The sequence below is a fragment of the Pholis gunnellus genome (genome assembly GCF_910591455.1).
Source record: "Pholis gunnellus genome assembly, chromosome: 21".
Taxonomy (NCBI): domain Eukaryota; kingdom Metazoa; phylum Chordata; class Actinopteri; order Perciformes; family Pholidae; genus Pholis; species Pholis gunnellus.
In genome coordinates this window covers 14,285,031-14,309,625 of record NC_136548.1, presented here as the reverse complement: position 1 = coordinate 14,309,625, position 24,595 = coordinate 14,285,031, and the positions used below count along the sequence as shown (strand labels likewise).

The 24,595-nt window shown below is 41.6% G+C and overlaps 1 protein-coding gene across 1 annotated transcript; it reads right to left on the bottom strand.

Moving 5' to 3' along the window:
* Positions 1 to 621: 621 nt before the first annotated feature.
* mta3 (metastasis associated 1 family, member 3) lies at positions 622 to 23,966 on the bottom strand (the record flags this gene model as incomplete). Its single annotated transcript, XM_079182967.1, has 19 exons — positions 23,746 to 23,966; positions 21,613 to 21,680; positions 20,448 to 20,541; positions 16,606 to 16,732; positions 16,359 to 16,422; positions 15,478 to 15,595; positions 14,761 to 14,863; positions 13,750 to 13,849; positions 13,438 to 13,626; positions 12,152 to 12,226; positions 11,606 to 11,664; positions 11,342 to 11,460; positions 10,588 to 10,745; positions 9,012 to 9,234; positions 7,099 to 7,191; positions 6,824 to 6,976; positions 6,290 to 6,321; positions 6,078 to 6,196; positions 622 to 793 (listed from the first exon to the last, which is right to left on the bottom strand). Exons 1-19 carry the CDS (start codon positions 23,771 to 23,773, stop codon positions 622 to 624), a joined length of 2,094 nt encoding a protein of 697 aa, XP_079039093.1. The 5' UTR covers positions 23,774 to 23,966.
* Positions 23,967 to 24,595: the final 629 nt, after the last annotated feature.

Below are 24,595 nucleotides of genomic sequence, written 5' to 3'. Positions count from 1 at the left end.
AAAAAAGGCTGCTAGTTCAGTTTATAGTGCATTTTCTTTTTAACGTCAGCGTTGGACATTTGCCTTCTTCTCCAATGTTAAAAGAGTCCCCACAAATGCAATCCCACCCTCTACCCCAAGGTAATCCAGCCCCATGCCCCCACCCAAAATAACTTTATACAAACTGATAAAACTTCACAACAATTCACCATCAACACAAAAGAAAAGTCGCACAAACATCTGTTGTTATGTCCATCCATAAAAACTAAGAACAGCACACATCAACATCCACTCGTTCTCTCATGTGTTGTTGGCATTATCACACACACACTCACACACACACGCACACACTCATACACACACACTATCTCTCTCTGCCACACACTCGCATGCACCCAAATACAGTATTTACACAATCCCAGGATTACAGACAGGCAGCACTTGCAGTCAGGTCAGGTGCATGTTTCTATTGTATCACAGCTCGGGACATCCTTCTGTTGCCAAACAGTTGAGAGACGGCTTGTTTATGAAGTGTTCTGGATTATAACAGCATTTTAAGGAATAAAGGAATCTAATGAGAGAATAGGAGGTGAGAATGGGTTAGTTAGAATGCAGCAGGGGCGTCAGAGGATCCGCGCGCGGTCAGTCGTGGATGACGATGGGGCCTCGCATCCTCAAGCTGGGGTGAGGGTGCGGAGGGGCGAGGACAAGCCCCTGCGGCAGGGCCTGGGTGACCCTGCGCAGGGTGATCTGCTCGCATGGCTGCCGACAAGCGTGCCTCAGCTGGGAGCGGGACAGCAGCCGCCTGGCCCTCCTGGAGGCATGGAGACGAGACGGGACATAAGTGCAGAAGAAGACACACGGATGCCAAGCTAATGTCAGTGAAAACTCCAGATTGAAAGTTCATTCTTGACCTTGGAAAGAGTAGTTAGTAGTCGTAACAGCAACAGTAGTAGACAAAATAATCTCACCAGGTGGCCAAATTACCGTTGCCAGGGTCAGGAATTCATTTTTAATCAAAACTTTTCAGCCCAACATGGACGAGAAGTCTGTAAAAGGCTCAATCCCAATAGAAATTGTTCCCTCGGCAATTCCGTCTCCAGGACAGTTACTAAATAGACCTTGTGGTGAGATTGTTTTGCCTATCAAAATTTGTCGGATCCAGGCTAGCTGTTTGGCCCCATTTCCAGTCTTTGTGCTAAGCTAAGCTAACCAGCTGCCGTCGGTAGCGTCATATTAGCTTCATATTTAGCTCACAGATGTGATCATGATTAACTGCGTATTTGGGCAATTTGGATGGGATTGTTTACTATTTTATTGCTCTATTTATTTTCTTTAGTATCTGGAGATATACTTCATCTTGTCAAAGACAACGGTTTCTAACAGTTTCATTCTTCATGAAATATGTGTTGGAGCTTGATAATAAACAATAAGTTAGTAGCCAATAGCTCATGATTGCATCGTTAGAGTATGTTTCAGCAAGTCCCACGAGCTCAGCCTCATATATTATTTGACTGAATGCATTATTTATGCAGAGCTGACAACAGGTTTGATGCCTGGATTACGGCCTGCAGTAAAAAGGCTGCATACACATAAAGGTTACTGATGAATTCAAGACATAAAATGGAGAAACTAACAAAGAGAGAATACTACAAACTTTTAGTTGGTTAAAATAATTTAACGCACGGACGAAAAGGCACCAAATGTTGCTTCCAGGCTGCTGAGAAAGTAATTAGAAACAACCACTTTTTCTCATTTCCTTTATTGAGCATCAGTAGTAAAATTACGAGTGCACATCTCTGTTACGAGGAAAGAGAGAGGTACTTCTCTGCAGGATTTTCGGACTCATAAAGGAGCTTGCAGTTTTTTTTTTGTCATTTCCAGACTGCAGTGGGCTTTGTGCTGTTACAGGAAGGCTCTTGTAACAGCCCACAGCCACCGACACTAACCTACAAGGCCGTGGGGCACACGCACACTAATGGAATTCATTTAAATACGAGATACATAACCACAACGTATAGGTGATTCATGTTCTCCTTCAGGCGGTCACTTTCAGATTTAACGCACAGCCCTCGTCTTTTCTTCCTCGTTCGCTGCTTTTCTCTGCAGCACCGCGGATGTCTTTCTTGTCTGGTGAACAGGAAAACACATCCGTTCCCTCCAGATCCCCGCTGTTGATAAAATGAGCACTCGTGAAGTCCCTGCACACATTATGTGCCTGTGCATCCAAGTATAGCAAATAGGCCTGAAAGTCCATGAGACAGTCGTGCATCTACACACGTGTGGGATTATTACACAGCAGGACATACGTAAGGTCACTTAGAGTTAAAGCAGAATGGGAAGCAGAGAAGAAAAGAGCAGAGTTTGTTCTGGTGGCACATTATCCAAAGCCAAGCTGCTTGTCTGCTCAGCTGGCCTTTGGGGGGAGAGGAAAGCAAACATGTAAATCCAACACGCTCAAATTTATCAAGCTGTCTCATTTACATTTCTGTTTTCGCCTTTTCTCGTTCTGTTTTCTAAAATGTCCCAGTTTTAGTTCCTGTTATTTCTCTGTCCAAATTCAACTTCTCTGTATCTCATTTTAGGCTCATTCGTGGAAGAATTACGCAGATTATTTACTTCAGTAAAACTATCAGTACTTCAATGTAAAAATGCTCCCATTACTAGTAAAAATCCTACTTAACTAATACAGAAGTATTGTCATCAAAATATAAGTATCATGAGTAGTAACTCTGCTGAAACATACTGACTGATAAACTTGTATTAATATATGATATCACTAGATTATTTATACCGAGGCATTGATGGATAAAAAACAACAATAACAGTTAAATAGTTGTTTTAAGTGGTTCCCAACATAAGGGTCGGGGGCCTTCAAAGGGTCACAAGATTAATCGTAAAATGATAAATCGGATAGGAAAGAAAAAAAATAAAATTGTTTTTACTTTTCTCTAATGCTTGTTTTTCTGTGGGATATTGGATCATTTTAACTTTTTGGGCCTCGTCCTGTTTAAATTAAACTAGAAGAGAAGTTTACAACCACTACTATTTTATGATCGTATCATGTGTTTTTCTTCATCAAAATCAGCAAAGTAACAACGGCTGTTGTTGTTGCTGTAAATACGGGAAAGAACAGACACATTAAAATGTACTTCAGTACAGTACTTGAGTAAATTTACTTTGCTACTTTCCACCAATGATTAGGTGTCTCAATATTTAAACTAGAGTTGCCAAATCATTTTCTTCACGTTAACTTGATTGTTTTGCACTGTTACACTTTGGTCCAGACTGAAATATCTCAACAACTATTGGAAGGATTGCAATGAGATTATCTACAAACATTCATGGTTCCCTGAGGATGAATCCTAATGATCTTGTTGATCCTCTGAATTTGCCTGTCATGCCATTTTTACATTTGTGGTTCAGAGTGAAAAGTATTGACTATTAGATGGATTGTCATGACATTTCTAGATTGTTTTAGTCTCCAGAGGAGTATAGATTGGCCCACAATTTTGTAGAGACATTCATGGCTCCCAGAGGATAAATCCTAATAACGTTTTCATATAGCGCCATCAGTGGGCAGACATTTTTGGTTGCCATAAAATAAGGTGCAGGCATTAATTCCCCCCCACAGGATTAAAAACTGATGTAAATTTGTTAAACTCCTGACTTTTCATCAGGTCAACATTTCAGTTGTACATTCTTATCTTATTTTGTTCTGGTTTAGCAGTGTGTGACCGATGTAAAGAAAAGTATTAGTGTCCCCAACTCCCACTACTTTTCTCTGCTTTGTGAACATTGCGTTCTTCATCACACTGAGAAAGAGTCGGAGATGGGGAGAAAATAAAACTTCCCACAGTCTTTCATTAGCAGCAGCTGTATCGAGTACATCTATTGATGTCTTTTATTAAGAAAAGCATTCATTTTCTCTGCAAGGGGAGCAAATAACAGTGTAATATAATAAAGGGACAATATTCGTCACGACATCCGTCTCTCACACAAACACAGCTATGTTGATATTGTAAGTGGTAAGTGAGTGATCCATACGAATGCAGCCATGGTTAATGTGGTAATGATATTTCCACTCAGGGCCCAGCAGTGCCTGGCTCCTCGCTGGCCCATCCGCACCAGTTAGCTGCGCTAATTTTAGTCTCTGTGATCTGAAGGCGGCTATGAATGCCGGGCGCCATGGCTCATTTAGACACAGACTTAATGGGAGATCATCTTTCTCTCTCACATAGAGACGTGCAAACATTGACTCATTGTGTGCATGTGTGTGTGTGTGTGTGTGTGTGTGAGAGAGTGTGTCTATGCACGTGTGAGAATAATGAATAGGAACTGATTTTCTATGTGTAAAATAGAAATGCATGTTTTTTCAATTATGTGAACAACCAAATGTGTACAACGAGAATCTGCTGTTTGGGATTTTTGAGACTTTTTTTTAAAGTTATTTTAAAAATATTACAGTCTTGAGCAAGTTGTTTTCTTTCAAAGGCACAAAAATAAATTCCAGAAGTTTGTGGAGGAGCTCATGCTATTTCATTTTCATTTGCTCAGCATCAGCTGAATGCATCGTACAGTCTTACATTTCCGCCCACAATTTCATTTGATTCAATTTGAGCCAATGGCAATGCTCACATGCAGGGCTTCCCCATTTTAGTTGATTAGTCGACGAAGACTTATTTTGTCAATTCGTTGTTTTTTAAGCTATTTTTCATGCTGAAAGACTTATTTACACACTTAAGAGCACATCTCTGGAAAACACAATATTTAAAGAGGTGATTTTGTGTGATTCTTTGTGGAGAAACTCAATTCTACAGATCTTCTGATTAAATCAATCAACTAATCGATTAGTGGACTAAATCTTATGAGTGTTAGTTCACTAGGAGTTGGTTGAGGACAGCCCTACCAACATGCCGATGTTTACCAGGTATAATAATGTTTACTACGTTTACCATCTTTGTTCAGCGTGTAACTGTGCTAATATTAGCACTAAACAAAAAGTATGAGGCTGATGGGGAAATCCTTAGTTTTAGTCATAAACCAAAGTACTCGACAAATTCCAATTTTGATTTGCCAAAGTTATTTCAGTTCATCCTCAGGTGAACAAGGATGTCAGTTTCTCAACTGTTGAGACATTTCACCAAAAATAATAAAAAAAATATCTAGCTCTTATGTGCGTAAGATGCAAATATTGGCTTTTTTAAATTAATATTGGCTGAAGTTATTTGGCTTAATCTATCAATAAATGGTTACTGAACCCAAAAAGGTGTTCAGGGTCAAGGGAAAAAGTTTTAAAATATTGATTTTTCTCACATTTTATGTATGATTTGGTGTTTAATTATAATGTAAGAGGGCATTCCAATGGAAGTCCAGTATTAATGAATGTGTAGCCCTATTATTAGGCCCAGCAGTGAGTATCTTAAATCAACTGAGCTGACAGGTGACACCATTCTCTTCCTTTAAGCTGCCTCTAAATCCTAAACTCACCCAATCCAAGAGCAGATACTCAGACCTTATATCTACAACGGCTGGCCAAACTGGCATCTTCATCTGAAGGCCATGGCCCCCTCACTGAATCCTGCATAATTTATTTTTAGTGGCCTAAAAATATTGGAAATCAGACAAGAAAAAAAATAAATAAAAAATATATATATAAAATGCTGCTAACCCCCAAGTTCCCAGAAAAACAGTGAACGTGACCGTTTTTATTCTAGGACACATGTTTCCGTCCAAAACTGGTGCTTTTATAATGTTTTCATATCTGTGTGAGCTACATTAGCGTTTTAATGAAAATAAACACTAAATACATTTTAATTGATTTTACTCTGCAGGCAGGCTTTCACACATGCATTGTGTAAGTGTTTGTGTGTGCACTACACAGCTGTCTGAGGTCGACGCACAACAAAAATAACATCTGCCACAGCTCAATCCCTCTAATATGCTGTTGCTGGGCTCTCAGCATCACTTGCTTTCCCCTCAAACACACACACACAACACACACACACACACACACACACACACACACACACACACACACACACACACACACACACACTCAGCCAATCAGAGTTTTGAAAAGTGTCACCTTTGCTTACCTGGTCTCCCGGGTGACAAGGAAGAAGCTGTCATCGGGGGCATCGATCCAGTTGGGGCGTCTCTTGCGGACCATGACCCCACCTCGGGTGTTTCCACTGCTGCTGCTGCGGCCGTTATGCTGCAAAAAGGCAATTATATTTATCATTTTATTACAATAAGCGGTGATGCAGTTGTACAGGATATATTTTTTTAAAGAGTATTAGACACCTACCAGGAGGGGTCCACCTGTTGTACCAGGGTTATCTGCAAAAACAAGAGAAAGCATGAGGAAATCTGTCACTTTTGAAAAGTATTGATTACTTTTCCTAGTTACAAGTGGTGCAACAAATGACTGTGATTCAATTTCAATAAAAATAGTGAAGTTACCAATAAAAAACAAAGTGTCAGACTGAAGTTGAATCATCCAAATTATCCAAATGACCCCCATCTGCTGATTCGTTTTCATTAGAATTAGTTGTCATTCTCTCCAACGAGCTAGTTTAGATAAGAAATGGTAGAAAAGGTTATCAGCTCCGGGTGTATATCCACTAATTTGATTTGATCAAGCAAAAGGATGACAAGGACATTGGATAGACTCATTTTTCAAATTTTCTTTTTTGGGGGGGTTAACAGATGACAACAGGTAAATAACTTTTTGCTTCTAGGAAGGATGAAGTTAAGCAACAACACTCTTACTGATGAATTAATTGTAATACTTTTGTGTAATTCAGCAAATTATTTTGTAGAAATGTGTCTGTGTGTCTACCTGAGCGTCTGTCCGGCTCAGCCCTGCTGTGGTGATGGTAGCTGCGTTTTCCCAGCATGCCGTGCGGGAGAGACGAGAGGAGGCGTCGAGGGGGAGGCGTCTGCAGGCCCGGGGTGCGGTGGGAGCGAGGCGCGTGGGGTGCTGGACGAGACTCTGGAAGAAACACGACACTGGAGCTGCATCAACTGGCTCCTATCTGAATGATGTCTGCTCATATCATTTTTAATTTGATTGTTTGATTTGCTCAAACACTGATCGTGTGTGTGTTGATTTACCTAGAAACTGTACAACACTGGTCAGAGTGCTCCTTTGGGGGGCTCTGGTTTTGGGTAGGCGAGTCCCCTGCCCTTCCGACGCCCTTAACATGTCTAAACCAAACACACATACATTTTACAAACCAGCGCAGTGTCTCAGTGACTTATGATCTCTCCCTCTGCTCGCTCTATCCACTGAGATACTGTTCAAGAAACCATGCAAGTAAAAAAACAAGCCAGGAGGTTGGTTGGTAGAATTGTGTATAAAATCAGTCATGTTGGTGAAAAGCTAACATGTCAGGATGTGAATGAAAATAACCTCTTTTTAATGTTTAAAAAGAATGATGCAATAACTCAGTGTTGACGTGGTGACTTACTTTCAGAGATGGTATGTCCACTTAAAAACAATCACTAACAACATGCACATACAGGAGTAGATGCACACACAAACAATAAAACATATTGTAAACACGCACAAAACGGAGGTATTATGACAGCAGGCACTGAAGGTTGAGTCCATGCTGGGGGGGGGGGGGGGGGGTGTCTTTATGGTTCCTCTGAGTGTGGCGGAGTTGATGGACAGATAACACGGGACACATGAAGCACAAAGACTCGGAAGAGATGCTTTCAGGTGTGACTTTATTGGAGGTCTACTCTCACATTCACACAGTGATGAAAGAAAAGAGCAAAAAAGAGGTAGAAGATGAGATGAGAATATATTGCAACAGTTGTTAGAAAATGAAGGACGAGGAGGCGAAGTGGAGGGGGGGGAGGAATGGCTCTGAGTGGCAAATCCTGTCTGCAGGATTTACAAGCGCGAAAGAGGCAACATGATGGATTCACGTGAATATTGCATGACTTGAACACAGGAGGACAGCTGAGCAGATGGTATGACGAGGGACCATCCAAGAGGACATGTTGATGACTCCTGATCTACAGCAGGAGATGCAGCCAGCAGCAAAGAGGTCAAGAGCAGCTGGTTATAAATGGTACCAAAGAAAAAAATAAATAAAAGGTCCTCACTTCCTCCTCAACCTCCCTTCTTTCAAGTTGTATCAGTTCAAAACCCGTCTAAAGCTCTTTATCAACCCAAACACATTTCATTTTACACACATGATTAACAGCATGAGGAAGGAAATGAGTGCACAAAAAAAAGATGGTGATGGCGAACACACTGAAGCTGAGGTTCAGCGTTAACAATAAACATTCGTGGCCGCGACAACTCGTTCTGTCATGACAGCACAGTGGGCCCGCCTGTACCAGGAGCGCCGTGCAAAATAGAGCTTCTCTTAGTAAAATACATTTTCTCTACGTCTAATATTCAGCAAGTACACGGCTCAGACTAGAATATGAGTTCTATTGGATTACAGTCTACTGGTTAAAGACAGGAGCAAATTCAGTTACTATGCGTGCGTGTGTGTGTGTTTTCAAAGTGTGTGCAGGCGTGCTTGTGTAGAACAGCCCTGTTTAACCAATAAATCTTTGTGTATAATTCCAACAATGGCGTTCAGTTCACAGTGACAAAGGACCTTCACAGATAAAAGAACAAAAAAATAAAATAAAACCACGAATGAAATGATGATCAAAACTCATAGTTATGAGGACAGGCAGTCTTTATTGGAAACGGGGGGGGGGGGGGGAGAATACAAAAAACAAAATAATAATAATAACAATAATAAAAACAGAAAGAGAGACAGACGGGTGTGTGGGGGGGGCAGAGATGGGGGGTTGATGGTGGGGCAGTCAGGGTGAGGGAGGGTGGTGAGTGAGTGAGTGTGTTTCTGTATGTCTGCATATGTTGTGTTTTGTCTGCAGGTGTGGTGTGTGTGTGTGTGTGTGTGTGTGTGTGTGTGTGTGTGTGTGTGTGTGTGTGTGTGTGTGTGTGTGTGTGTGTCCATGTGGCAGAAGTTAGGAGGAATTGAAAGAGCTCTTACACTCTGCCTTTATGGACCCACAGTTAATGGGGACAAAGGGCCGGCGCGCAGCGCGGCGCAGCCTGATGATGTCACGGCACATGTGCCGGGCCAGCTTGGTGAGGCGGGTGGCCTGCAGCAGGAACGCCTGCTTGGTCTTCATGGAGGACTTCGGGCTGCCGCTGTTTCGCATCGGCACCATGTGGTTGGACTGGCGAGCAGCGTGGCCCCGTGAGCGAGGCTCCTGGGAGGGAAGGAGGGACAGAAAAAAAGTCCACTGAATACAGTTTTACTCATGATTAAAAGACAGTTTAGGTGCTTTAGGTTTAATGTGAGCGATGTAGTCCGACAGACTTAACTTTGATTGTTGCTTATTTAGTCACAAATTTTATATTTGGAAACCCTTCAGTCCTAGTCCACTTCCAGTCTCCACATCTCAATGTATTTTATTTTGAAAGTGTGCTCATGTCATGAAAGCGGCCATTTTTAAAGGCTAAAAAAATGTTACACCCACTTGTTATAATACATAACAAGGTGCTAAAATCGTATCAGCGCGTAAAGAAGTTGACACAAAATACCAACATTTTAGCTTTAAGATAAAAATAAGTCAAACGCCCACCAATAAATCCCACCTTCACAAAGGTTCATATGTTAGAGGTGTTGACTCGACTGTATGATCACTTTGGAGGCTTTGTGGAGCTGTTACACAGAGAGGTGATTGTAATACTTTGTCTATCCGGTTTATGTCAATGAGAGTTACTACAGCTTCCAAAATGACCATAAAGTCGAATCAGCAGCTTATTAAAAACACTCAAAAGCAGAACTGAACATTACAACCTGCATGCAGGTGGGTTTACTGCGGGGCTGTTGTATTACATAACCGGCAGTGCAGAGTGCACATTGGTAAACGAAAGTGGGCAACAATAGAGCACAGGTGTAATAAATAAAGCTGCTGCAATCCTTTTATGTGAGACAATCCAGGGTTTCTGGTGTTTGTGCATGCAGGCTCACTAACACTTTACACAGATGTTTTAATAAAAGAAAAGAAAACATCATGTATGTTATTAACTAAACCTGTACAGAAAGAGGGTTGGCGTTTGGGTCTTTGCATTGCATCCTAACAACCAAAAACATAGCAAATTAATTTATATAATTTCCTTAATTATAATATTTACATCAGCCTGACTACAGTGTGGCAGCTGTGCGGCATTTAAATGCCAGTCACAATGAAACACAGGACACATTTTGCATCCCAGTGTCGACATATAGAAGCTAAATCTCCCAACTGGTCACTTTTCTCATAAATGTAAATGTGGCAATTGTATGAATATGTGAGATGCCGTAAGTGATGTTTTGAGCTCACTGAATAATTGATGTTGACATCACTTGTATACTGCAGATGTTACAACCTAACAGAGCTGCAGTTGTGTGCATCTGGATTTTGTTCCACGCTTTATACAGGCATCTCTAAAATAGTATTTTGGGGATGTAAGCAAATGAGCATGAGATGAGGTGATGTTAAACATGTCTTGATCCCCCCTTCTCTCCCCCACGACACCCCATGTGTTTTACATCCGTGCCATCTGACTGAGCTTACATTGGTTGCTGGAACAGGCGAGGTCCTCTCCTCTGGGGCCTCGGCTCTGCTCGGCATCTTCAGGCCTCCGTACTTCTTCCAGTACATCCAGCAGGAAACGCAAAGGCGGCACTGCATGTTTGGTGGCCCCCATGAGTACCATTGGGCCGACTGCATGGCTGTTGATGCACAAAATGCATTGATGGAGGTTAGAAGCATCGCAGCAGACAACTGGTTCAAAGACACTCAGCATATTGATCTCTACTTCCACGGACTCAAGTCTCTCCTTCATGATTTTATCAATGTCTATACATCTGACCAAGTCACACTCGTGCCTGCAATTGATGAGATTAGTACCTTTAGTGACTTTAACATCTGTAGAGTCTCAGCCCGCACACATAAAATATAGTTGACTATTATTATAGTATAGATTATATTTAAGTTAACAGAAGATTCATTCAAAAATCAATGGCTAAATGCATTTATCAGAGCAATTGCAGCTTCATAAATGTCAGGATTATTTTCTGTTATATCACTGTAAATTAAATATTTTGGCAATTTGAAGAAATCCCCATGTGAAATTGTGATGGGCATTTAAATTATTTTCTGACAATTTATAGAAAAAAAACTAAACAGAAATGTTGGCCCTTGCAGCACAGCAGAAGAGCTCCATAGTGAAACATAATCCGTTAGCATTAGCCTACCTTACATTTCTAATTGACCCATGTTCACTTGCCGTGTGATTAAACTTCATACTCAAACACACAAAACTCACTGTAACAGCTCTCGCAGGCTCGGCCCCCGCCTGCTGCATGGTAGGCCCCGGGGCCCGCTCCATTCACTGTCGCCATCTTGCCATTGGTCATAGAGATCTGGTTGGGGTTGGGCTTGTTACTGCCACACAGAAGAACGGGAGGAGATTTTAGGAAACGGGCTGAGAGTGCAGCAGTGCTTCGAATCAAAAACATTAATTATGCATAAAAAGCCACAGTTACAGTAATTATTCCTACATCTATGAATGTGGAATAAAGAGACTTACTATGTGGGGATATAAACCTGCTTCAGTTTGCTCTCTGCCTCTGCTGCCTTGAGTCTCTTCTGCTCAGAGAGAAACACAGAGGATTGATTCATCAATGACAAAACAAACCAACTTTGATAAAATCCTGTCAGACTGAAAGGCAACAATTATTATCAAATGTGTCAATGCATTTCAAAAGGTGTCGTTTCCTTTCTTCTTGACAGCTTGCAGTCACACCCTTTCCTGATAATCATAACCAATAAAAAGTTTATGTTCATGTTACATATTCTGCTATATAAGTGACCGCTTCTCTAAGGGCTGCTAACTAACCAACGCTTGCTTTTACTTATTTGACAATTTTCTAAGCTTTTCCTGCACACACAATTCATTTTACTTCAGTTTATTTACTACTACTATCTACTCTACAAACAGATGTATACTCGTTATTAGTTGCTTGGAAGTTGTACAAGGAGTTGCATGGAGTTTCAAGGATTTACCAGGGCATTGTAACAGCTGGTGGTCTAATGAAAGATGCCACTGATTTGGCAAATAGAGATTTTGTCTCACCTGTTGCACATATCTGTCTGTTGTCTTCCACATGTAGTAGTACTCTATGATACTAGTCAGAGACTTCCATGGCAGCTTCACGAGAGGAAATAATGAATAAGAGTGGGGAGAGAGAGAGAGAGAGCAAATGAATGATATTAATATCTCACGTTATTGCCATCTGGGTGCAACAGCCTTCATAAATATTCATGAGCAGCGTCGTGACCAGAGACGCTGAAAGCTACCGGCTTTTCTTGGTTCTGAGCCCCAGAACAAAACACACACATTCAATAAGTATTCATGAGCACCTGGACCACCTGGTGCCCCCCCCCCCCCCCCCCCCCCCACACACACACACACACACACCCACACACACCCACACTCTATAGTACAGTACAGGTGGGGAGGAAAGTTCTATAGAAACTGTCACCCCTGTAGGCTTGAGAGGCGGCTGTTGAAATTGGTCATATCTCTTTCACAGAACAGTGACTGTGGTCATCTTGAATTCATGAAGATTACAATGAATTCCCATTGTGACGAGTTTTCACTGAGGAGGAAGAAGTATGAAAACGTCCATAGACACTTCTAAAAACACTCCAGTGGCACAATCAAACTCCTCCGCTGTACATCAATATGCTATGTACGTTTCAAGAAGCCACACTTTCCACTAAAACACAACGTCTGCTTTAAACTTCACTTGCATTTGGGTGCTTACAGTCATCACGCGCAGCCATACACGAGCATACAAATAGACAGCATTGATGTGAATTAAGCTGGAGGAGTGACTTGAGAATGTTTTAAGAACTTTATTCCACAACCTGGCCACTACGGGAGTAGATTTTATCTTATGGATTCAAGCTGATCAACCAATCAAGCATAGAAAAAAAATATATTTTCTGGAAGAAAGACAATAACTTATTCAGCAAAGACCAGGGACATTTTACAAACTCAAAAAGTTAGTAATTTAAAGTTACTCTTTAAACAAATTGAGCTTTCTCAACTGAAACTGGATGTTGAGATATGAAGCATGTTTTTCTCTGTTTTTCTTGTCATCTTCTCATGAAGATGAACAAATCTTTCTGGCATTCAGTTTTGGAGTCCAGGGTGAAAATATTAGCCATATTTAGGGCTGACTGGGCTACTTAAACTGTGTGTTAATTTGCAGGTAGAATCATGATTTACAATACTGCAAAATATGACATTAAAACACACCTGAGCACCAAATATCACTATGGGAGTTTGAAGTTTCTCATGGGGGATATGACGTTACACAAACAGTGTGAGCACAGTTATAAACACACACTTACAAAGTCTTGTCGGATGTCGTTGAAGTCTTTTCCGTATTTCTCTAGTGCCTCCTCGAACATGGCGGCTTCCGAGGCGCTCCACTCCTCCATCTCGTCCCTGCAGAGCACGGGGCCGCCTGCTGGGACCAGCACACTCAGCGCACTGGACAGGTCGTAATTATGACGATGCAGCGTGTCCATCGCGTGGAACTGCAACAAAGGCCCAAAGAAAAAAAAAAAAAAGGGTTACAACTTATCATGCAAGTCACGGCCGGGTAACTGCAGAGTGAGTGTTCATTTATCAGTGTGGGTGTGTGCGTGTGTTCAACTCACCAGTGTGATATCTCGTGAGGCTGCAGCTGCACTCATATGTAAGCTCGGCTGTCGGACTGAGCTGCTGCAGTCCAACGCTCGAGCAAAGGTCCCAACCGCCCTGAAAAACGACACACACACACATTAACAAACGGGCAGCATATAAATAGGAAGACGTAGTGAGATTCATGTGGCAGTTCACTGCTGCGCTGTGACACATCCTCGTCAGAAGCAACGGGGCTAAAAAAAAAAAAGAGGCCACGGTGTCGTGTTTGATTATGTGAGTGGGCTACAACACATGCACAATAAAATCTGGTTTGCACTTGCCGAAAGGCTCAATAGCTGGCGTACAATCATAGAACACGAGGACGATAGATTCATTCCACCGAGGCGTCCGCAGGAATGGAGTAACACAATACTGCAGTTATTGAAACGATCTTAAATAAAAGACCGTAAACAAATGTTTTCTACATGAAAATGTTCTATTATTTATTGGCGACCATCCATTAGAGCGTCGGCTGTAACCCTCGTACATCGAAACTCCAGTTCCTCTGTGTCCTACCCCACAGCTCCCTTGAGGTCAGAGACCGTGTCCCAGCCTTCATTAAATGGAATATGAAATAGAAGTGTTGGCACAGCTCTGATTATGCTTCCAGTAATTGCAAAATAAAAAAGGTGTGCAAACACAAATCAAACACAATAAATGGTTAAACTAAGGTTTTGACACCAATTTGAAGCACAAATCTTTATATCATTTTTGCAAAACCCAAAGCAGATGGATAAATTCATCATTTACAATAGTGAGCCATCCTTTGGCGGTGACCCTCATGTAACAACAATGTGCATGTATTACATTTGCATTGTATTTGCTTAGCATCCACGAACAGTGGAAAGTAATGCTTTTCTGCAGTCAAGGTTCTAATACTCTTAGTGAAAATTGTTCCATCTGTCTGTAAGTGAGTTTAAGTGGTTGCAGCCGTAGAGGAATCATAACATCCTATAAGCGGAGAGGTCAGAGGTGAAAGGTCTTACCGTGCCACCACTAGGAATTGGTCTATCTGTTTGCTGGAGAGCGGACACTCTGGATACCACAGCTTCTCTTCCAGCTTGGACTGGTCCCTGTCATCTGTCCCTACTGCAGGACAACACAGAGGCAACAGCTGACAGACAGCACGGCAGCTTGGACACAGGCCGAAGGTGACGAAACGGGATAATGATTTGAATATTTGCAAGACTTTTCTGGTAGAGCTAGTAGTTTAAACTCTGCTACCATCTGTAAATGTCTACAAACTATATGATGTTGTCGGAGAGAGGAGTGGGTGCTATTTTCTTTTTAGACCAAATGGCTGGTTACTTCCAGTATTAACATATGTACATATTATTCTCTCAGCCCACTTTCAGCTCTACAGGGCAAAAGGTTGCAAAATTACGCGTCGACTTTTCACAGCTTTTGTTGACACTAGCAGGAAAACAAATAACTTTTCCAAACTCCAAGTCATCTTTTTCTCAAATATCAACTTCAGTGACCATTAACACTTTAAGCTTTTAAGTGTGAAAGAGGCTTAATCAACACATGGAACAATATAATTCATTAGAGTGACAATGATGTGTTTTAACTTCCATTATTAGAACAAAGCCTGCATGTTCTCACCCCTGCAAAGAACAGTTACTGCAACCGTTTAAGACCAATAACACACTAAACAACTAAACCTGTAGGTGTGACTGAATAAATCGCGAGTTCTGACTGACCTTCTTGTATCATTTCAGGTACGTCTGCCTGAAAGCGCGGCCCCACTCTGATCTCTCCTTTGTCGGCCAGCAGGGTCTTCTGTGTGGGGTCGTACACCAGCGAGTAGAAGAACGTGTCCTGAAGAGAACGACAAAATAACCAGTCTCTGCAGTTAAAGGCACAGGCTTTTACACTGCCTCTAATGTCAAACATTTGTATTATACATTAGGACCTTAAATTGAATAATTGACATAATAATGACAAAAGAAAGAAGAAATTCTGCAGCTAACCTGTAAATCTGAGCTGATAATCTTTACTGTAATCTCTGCAAGTTAAACATTTATTTCCTAATGCTTTGAATTGTGTGTTTTTAATGGAAATAAGTAAAACGATAACGTTAAGATTCTTTGAAGGTTTTCACTAACTTCGGGATTAATTATAGTTAATATATGCAAAACTCAGTAGGTCAGACTTTAAATAAATCGGACAAGAAAATCACTGCAACGCAATTGGTGCATCTCTGAATCCACGCTAAAGATGTACAGACGACGAAAATGAAAACTTTATATTTGAAGTGTGCAGCTGCATTATCTTGGGAAATATAAGTATCGCATTCGGTATTAAAGGACGCGGATCGGGGACAAAAATACTTTATCGAGACTTCGCTAGTCTTGAGGTGTTTGGACAAAACGAGTGATCTGACACCATCCTGGGAGTTAAACGATAAATCAAGAAAATAATCAGATGACTAAACCAATTAAAAGCTCTTGGTAGTTGCAGCCGTTGACTTTCACTCAATTTTGACAGGAAAGAAGAAGAAAAAATAATGACTCAACCTGTTATGACACAACGAGCAAAAACCAGTAAGAGATGACAAATCAAGTTCTTTTCTCTGGCTCACCTCTTTGTCAAGGTATGAAAGAACGGCTTCAGTCTCATTTAATAATGCGACACTGCACTTCCCCCTAATAGGAAGAGAGGGAGAGAGAGAACAAGCACTTTGTAAAACACACACAGGAAGGGAGCAGCACTTGATGTGTCTGTTCATGGCTGGATGAGTGACTATCCATGGGCACTGCCTGCAGATGAGACGTGGGGTGTGTGTGTGTGTGTGTGTGTGCGTGCGTGGGGGTGTTTTTGTACAGTACCTGATGTGTGTTGCAGGCAGACTCTCATACTGCCGTGAGAGGAAGAGTTCTCTGTGGCGAAGCTGGTGTTTCTGTTTGTCTGTGAGGTCTGTCTCTATCGGGCTCTCCTTCTCTTCTTCCAACTCCTCTGCAAAAAGGCACACGAGAGAAAATTACACCACCAAAGACATCGGAAGAGACACAGATGTTTAAAATGAACACCCGCGTGTCACAGAGGCGGGTTGAGGACACACGACACACATAACATGACAGTGGCTTACTCATGACAGGTAATCAAAGTCACATATGGTTTCAGCCAAATGAATCCATTTATCTCTGTGATTTCATAAAACCCCACTTGATAATGTTTCATAACTGTGCTGTCTTCAGATTTAATACAATAGGCTGGTAACGTGGCCCTCCGGGGCTTTGCAATCACAAACTAATGCTGCCATCCATTAAAGACAAGCCAAGCTATTATGTGCGATACTAGATATTTAATGTTAAGCACGCAGTGCTCATCCATAAATACTGGATTAGCTGCAGTCGAGTTGGCACATAATCACATGCAGCAGATACACGTTTTGAGTCGGCGTTGAACAGTGAAGGCATATACAGATGAATAAATACTATCTTTTATAGAAGCAGTTGTTTTCACTCTCTAGTGCTGGCACTAGTGCAGCTTCACAGCCCAGTTGGAAAATCCTACAGAGCCCCAGATTTCCCGTTTTCCACTGTCCCGATGTCATGCGTTAAGCTGCCGGTGAGCTGTTTCAGATGTGTCTGTTTGACGGGTGAATAACTTTCTGTTTGCGGGCTCTCTCCCCATAAACAGCTGCGTTTTGAGGCCGCTGTCTCCAGGCATTACGCACCGCCTTCATCAGATGAGCCCCTCCGCTCGTCCCTTTGGCCCCGAGTCCGCATTGGTTGCATTGGAGAACGCTTTGTAATCCGGAGGGGTTTAAAAAAAAAATGAATAATTGAAAACCGAGGACCTACCCTCCCCAGCCCTAGTAGCTTTACGAAAAACAACTTTCACACCCACTTTGCGCTGTGATTGGCCAGCTGTGCAGAGGTGAGAAAGGAGCCAACTTCTCTCTCTCTCTAGCTCTCTAAATTTTTGACACGTACAATTAGATGTGAACAACACTATGAATATCTTACAGGAAAAGAAGAAGTGAATTAACTTGCATATATATATATATATATATATATAGAGCACATTTCTAGTCTTCTGACCATGCAAAGCACTTTACATTATATGCCAACATTCACCTATTCACACACACGTGGCAAATCGTCTGATTGTCGGTTTATCCCCCTATTCCAACACTAGACAGTGAAAGAAGGGATTTCAGTCTGTACAACCCTCTGACAAGCACTTCAGGTAAAGCACACTGACCTGTCACTCAACTGAACACCGTCTCCGATTGGTTCAAAGTCTCTCTATGTTCAGATTTGAATGCAACATAGTCTCTGTTTCCTACATTATGCTGCTGTTCTCACTCGTATCCAACAGATAGCAGACTTGCTGTTTTCGGACCTGCTCTCCTTCCAGATACTAGAGCTTAATGGCTTCATTAAGACACAGCTAATGCAAACACAAAGTGTTTTTTCTGCTGCCGCTGTTTCAAATTGAAAGCTTTTCACAAGAAAACCACTGGACTGCAACTACAGGAACTCTTGTCTCGCCGAGGTTAGCGACTGTGTGCTAATAAATCACAGCAACACATGGACACTTATGAATGGTAAAAGATGTTTTCAAATCAAAGTTTTGGATGTGTTGAGTGTTACAAAAACTGTTTGTTTCAGTACTATTGTGCAGCAATCTCACGGGCAGAAACCTTAAATCTTGACTAATAAAATCAAAACGATTAGAATGGCTTCATACCGATGAGGGAAGGTTGGAAAATGTCTATTTTTAAAATAAACGGGCCCGTTAGCTCTAATGTAGAACTTGTGTTGGGCTCTCAGCTGTTCTTTCATCTTTGGCTGCAGTGATTAATCAGCATCATAGAGCAAACAAAGAGCAGGGCTTCAGAATAACTCCACTAAGAGCTCTGTTGCACCCTTCTCAAATTTAGAAACAAACATTTAGAACAACAGGCTGATATTTTTGTATCTTGTAGGTTTTTTTGTAGTTTGGTAATAAGTGCAGACATCTCAGGTTTCACTCCTACAAACTGCACATTCCGCTGTATTTCTATAAATCAGATTCCCTGCCTGTGCTTCCGTTTACGTCCTGAACGGATCTGATCCATAAATCAAGTGCATTTTATTTCTTTACAGTGGTAAGTGGCAGGCCGCACTAAATCCTATTGTTGTTTCTGTCTCTTGTACTGAGCAGCTGGTAGAGGACCGACTCCAAATAGGTTGTGGAATTGGCACTGTGCTGCTATGAGTGCATATGTGCCTCCATACTGTGTGGTTTATATTGTTGTGCTTAATGTTGCTTTATGTTTACAGAGTCTAGCGAAATGAGCAAAACCCATTCTCCACAAACAGTTTGAACACAGACACGAAGAACAACACATTCCTGTCTTTCCTGTCCGTGCAGATTCTCCGTCATGTGAGAATCATTCCTATACAAATGCTGTTTCAATAATTTGCTTATACTAATCAAGTAATCTAATTGCATTACAATGTGGGTCTTTTCATACATTTTTTAAACTTTGGTAATTCTTCCTGCAGCTGACTCTTCCTCGACGTTGTGGGATTGCTTTGGCGGAGAGGAGCTTTTCATTTCCAGAAAGCGAACAATTTGTTTTGTTGACCAAAGGATGAAGTGAAACATCACTGAGAACAGGTAGAAGACTACCCACACAGAACAGGTGTTAGCTTGACAACAACACTTTCCTTTCCTTCCTTCTTCTCCTCATACAGCCACTCCAGTGCTCACACTCCCGGTAACAAGCAATTAAGAAATAACTGCTATATGAATAGAGGCGTATTTCAACACTGCACTGCAGCGCCTAATCATGCGAGTAAATAATTGCACTCTGGAGCACATGAAAAAAAAAATCATATTGATGATTAGTGATACACAGGACATGCTAAGTGGATACACAGCTGGAAATGTCTGTTTGACTGACATGCAGCAGAAAGACCATGATGACATTCTCCCTCCCTGAGACTCGCTGAAAACCATGGAGTGTCAGACTGGTTCAAAGATTCATTGTAGGAGTCCTATTCAACTAAAGATGCCAACAATTCACTAATTCTCAAATGTAAAGATTTGCAGTTTGTTTAATATTGTTGCGAGTACATTTGAGCAGAGCTGCAACAAATAATTATCTTTCGTTAATCTGCAGATTATTTTCTCAACGATATTCTACTTACAGTGATAGAAAACAGAAGATTTTCACTTCCATTCAGCTAAAACCAGCACAAGTTTAGCATTTTTGTATAAAAAATGACTTAAAAGAAATAATTGATGATCCACATTTTTGCGAAAAAAAATCTGTTGATCAACTACAGTATATTAAAATACAGATGAAGTGTATTTTCTTCTTCTTCTACCCCTGCACAGACCAACATTCCCAGTGACAGAAAGGGTGAAAAGTAAAGCAACACAGGATCTGAAAAGTAAAGCAACACAGGATCTGCAGTTAATGAGCCGCTGTCTGCCCACTGCGGACGACATGCTCGACTCATTATTGCAGAGGCCTAAAGCTTTGCCCCTGTGGCTGCACAGAGCGCTGTGTGCTTGTTCATTCAAAGTTTATTAATAATGAACCTGTCCAAATTGCACCAAATTGACGGAGTAGCACCAGGGGGCGGGACTTAGCGATGATTAGCTTGAAAGCTAATTTAATTTACATGTGGCATTGGTGTGTGTGTGTGTGACAGGAGTTACTACTCACTTGCATGTTTGTCTGCGAGCTGGATGAGGCTGTGGGAGATGTCTCTCCTTCTGTAGAAACAAACCACCTTGGCCTCCACATTTCCGCTGGCCGTCTGAAACAGAGAGAGGCGAGGGATCAAGGTTGACTGTAAGCGTCGGCAACACCTCGCGACACACAAACCTCTGATTTCCCAAGAGCCCCGGCTCCTTTGTGTGCTCATCGAGCTCTGCTGTTATGACAGGCTGACCAGGGCGGCAACAGCGCTTTGGAAAAGATGATTGATTGATCGTCTGAACGGATAATTAGGCCGACGGGGCTTAAAGACTCAGCCAGTATTTAATTCTGTGACTGATGGAGAGTGAATGGATGTGGGGCTATGAGGTTTGAGAGAACTGCTTCCAGCTTGCAATGTAAAAAACCATTTGGCTATGGTCACGAAAAATCTTCATCACGTTGAATCAACCATTCTCTTTTAGCCTCAACAAAAGAAAAGAACATTATAAGCTTCACACAGGCAGTACCTGTTGCAGGATCGCTGTGTTACATTGCATCATGCTGTAGGGTGTTCCTGTTATTTTGTCCACCCCTATTTATCACTAATGATAACAGCACTGTCTCCTGTCTTTATATTGTAATATACAGCCTCAATAAGTTTCATACGGATATCTTCCCACCCACACAGTCTGATAATTGCATTTATCGGAGTTTCTTCATGCAAATGCAGGAAAAGCTTTTCTGACTCGCTTGTTCAAGATGCTTGTGTAGTATTTAAACAGAAGTTAGCTTTGGTTCTGTTAACATATGTGACACACATCTGGGAAATAATTTAACTCTACAAATGATCAAACATTGGCAGAAAAAAACCCATCAGACCATGTTGCTTTTAGAAGCTGGTGCGAGTCGATATTTAGTCCAAAGCTGAGCTGAAATGCTCACAATAATCTCCCCTTCTTACGCTCTCGTAGGTGCGTCCTGTGATTTCAAACTGCAGTTAGAAGACAGGGACACACCGGTCCGGCTCCATCCTATTACAAACACTTAAGAGTCCCAAAATGCTCACAAACACACCTTGCAAAGTGGGGGGTAGGGATAGAAACAGCGAGGAATCCTAGCTATTCCCCCTCAGGCATAAAACAACGTAAAAACTAAAACACACAAAATTGACACAGAAATACTTCCGTACCTTGTTGAGTTCTTCTATCCGCCGGATCAGGTAAGGGTTACTGGACGAGTTCTCAAAGAATACATAATCTGCAACAGAAAACACACACTGCATGAGATCATTGTGACGATGGATTATCCTCTGCGGAGATAATACACTCAGCGGTACACCTGTGAAGTAAAATGCACTGTCACGTTTTCAAAGATAAAAATATTCAGTTTCGATTGGCACTGTCCACGAGGTATTCATTTAACAAACACGAGGGCAGAAGAATATTAGAAACGCATGAACTAACGCCTCTCTGACAGTGTCAAACCTCAACATTATAATCCTCTTAAATGTAGAATTTGTGGCAGATCTGTTGCATTGGATTGCATTAAATTGTATAGGTGTACTAATGAGTAAGCGTCCATCCACATGTGTATTGCAACCACTACCCCAATTCCCAGCTGACTATAATGTAAGCCGAGGAACAGGAAACTGGCTGTGTGACACACTGCAGTGTCTTTCCATTTCCAGTATACCATTGAGCAACTAATAGTTCACTGTTACATCAAGAGGAAGAGGTTAGAAAACAGATGTGAGGACCATTAATAAACTGGGTATTTGTTATGAGCATGCACCACAAAGAATATAGATTCCAAGTTAAACGGGTCAAGGCAAACGCCAATACATGTGCACTGCAAGGTCTTCACGGCCCGACAGAGAGTCACCACAGTTATGATTTTGTAAGATAAATACGTTGAGGACGAGGATATATTTAAGTCAAAATTAATTAATTTCCACTGCTCATCGACAAAATCAGCATAAACATGAGTTATCCTATTCAGCTCTACCTGAGCAGAATATACAGTAACTTTGGAAAAGTTCAGTTCATGGCAAATGCTGCCTTCAAGTGCTGTCTGAAATATTGTAATTTCTACGCACAAGGCAAATACACATGTCAGTGAAGAGGTAAATAGTTCAGACTTGTCAAGGTTTGACATTTACTAAGTGCATACAACTACTAGTTGTCAAACTCTGGATTCAAAATGTATTCATCCCCAGAGGGGATAATAAATTGCAGCCCTGACATACATTCTTCTCTTTATTGAGTTGCACTAAGTATTATTGAGTTGCACTAGGACTAAGCTATATGTATGAAGAAGCCGCATTTATAAAAGACATATTTTAAGAGATCTGTTATTATTTCATGAAAGACACAAACTCCAAAGCACCCACAACGTGTAAGTTCTAGGAGTTGCAGTTTCCAAATAGCGCTTGAAGGCAGCAGCAGGAGAACTGCAGCTAAGGTGACCATATGGTCAACAAACTGATACATTGTAGCGACACTGTTCAAAAGTATCACCTGTGCAGAGATGCTCAGTGTTTATGTGACATGTCAAGCGCTACATTAAAGCCTCATCACAATGTTGATGTAGACTGGAAGTACGTGTGAATAAAAAAGGTGTAAGATTAACCCGATGCAACGACGCCACGAATCGAGACAATAATTTGATGCTGAATTCCAGTACACTGCTAACCAGCTAGCTTAGCAGGTGAAGTCATTTAGCTAATTAACGGTGCTTGTTGTGATTATAAGTGGACAGTGTGCCGACGTCTAATGTTACCGAAGAGTGTTAGATGCATTCCTCCTCATGTAAAAACGAGCCGCAACAATGCTAATCAGTGGAGCCATTACTGGTGCTAACGTTAGCTAAATAAGGACTCGCACTAATGGCTGCATGCCAGAAGAGGCAAATACAAAGGCAGCTTCAGACTGCCCGTGGTAACATTTTAACCCGTTTTAAACACATGTCTAGTCGAGAGGTCTCGCGGCGTGTCTGTCACCCGTGTCCCCGGTCTATACATCCGAAAACCAAAGAACAAAGGTGCCGACAATTGAAATATGTTTACATTGTGAGCTAGCCATTTAGCAAGCTGGCGGCTAGCTGCTGTGGCCACGACAGACGCGAGGCCTGACCCATTTTGAATCCCAAATATTTAGAAATTATCACCTTCCTGGTGCAACTTAATGCATCTGTGTGCGTGTCGCACAGCCGCATCTCACTATTTAGACGCAAACAAACTACAAATGCGTGACATAATCCCCAGGGAATGCAAAAACTGGAAGGGTTTCAGTTTGATAAAAAAGATCCACATTGACATACATACCTCCGACCCGGTACATGTTGGCCGCCATTTCTGCCCTCCCGGAGTGTTAACGTAAACCATAAACTAAGAGAAATAGAATAAATAAATAAAAACAATAAAACTCGGTCCCTTAAAAGGTAAAAGGTGCGATAAATTATGATCGTCGAGACTCCGGATGTGTACCCAAGCGGGAGATTTTTTGGCAAATCGACCCCCCCTCCCCTCCTCCTCTAGGATTCACAGTACCCTTTACAATACAGTGAACTCACGGCAGCCAAAAGAAGTCCGATCAACCCGAAAAACCACTGACTGGTGACGTTGAGCAGAGGGCCGCGCACGCGCACACATGTGCACAGACACACACCATGAGACACACTGTTGACACACCGGGAGAAGTCATTATCTTCTTAACAACTTATCATAATATTTCAAGTTCTTTAATGTCCTGTGCAAAATACAGTGAAGCAGTCGTGGTGATAAACACATGTTGGTTATCGGGCTCCTTCCAATAGTGATAATAAAATAAAGAGTAAAATAAAAAAACACGTCAAGTCAGAATTAGAATCTACAAAACTCCTGAAAGACTTAAAACAATGATTTTATTCATGTTTTTGATGGTGTTGTTGAATATGACAGGATAATGGAAGTAACCTTTAAGAATCTTACCCATACAATTAATTGTTCTATTTTATATCGACAGCCTCGACTTTGGAGACAAATGTGTATGAAATTACGCTCTGTTTTCCTGCATGAGTTTTTTTTTCTCTCTCTCTTTCAGTGCGTGCGTGCGTACGCGCGCGCGCATGTGACATCATTCATGGGATTGGCTCGCCCTGGCTGTGGAGGAGAGACTCTTCCACAGGCTACAGAG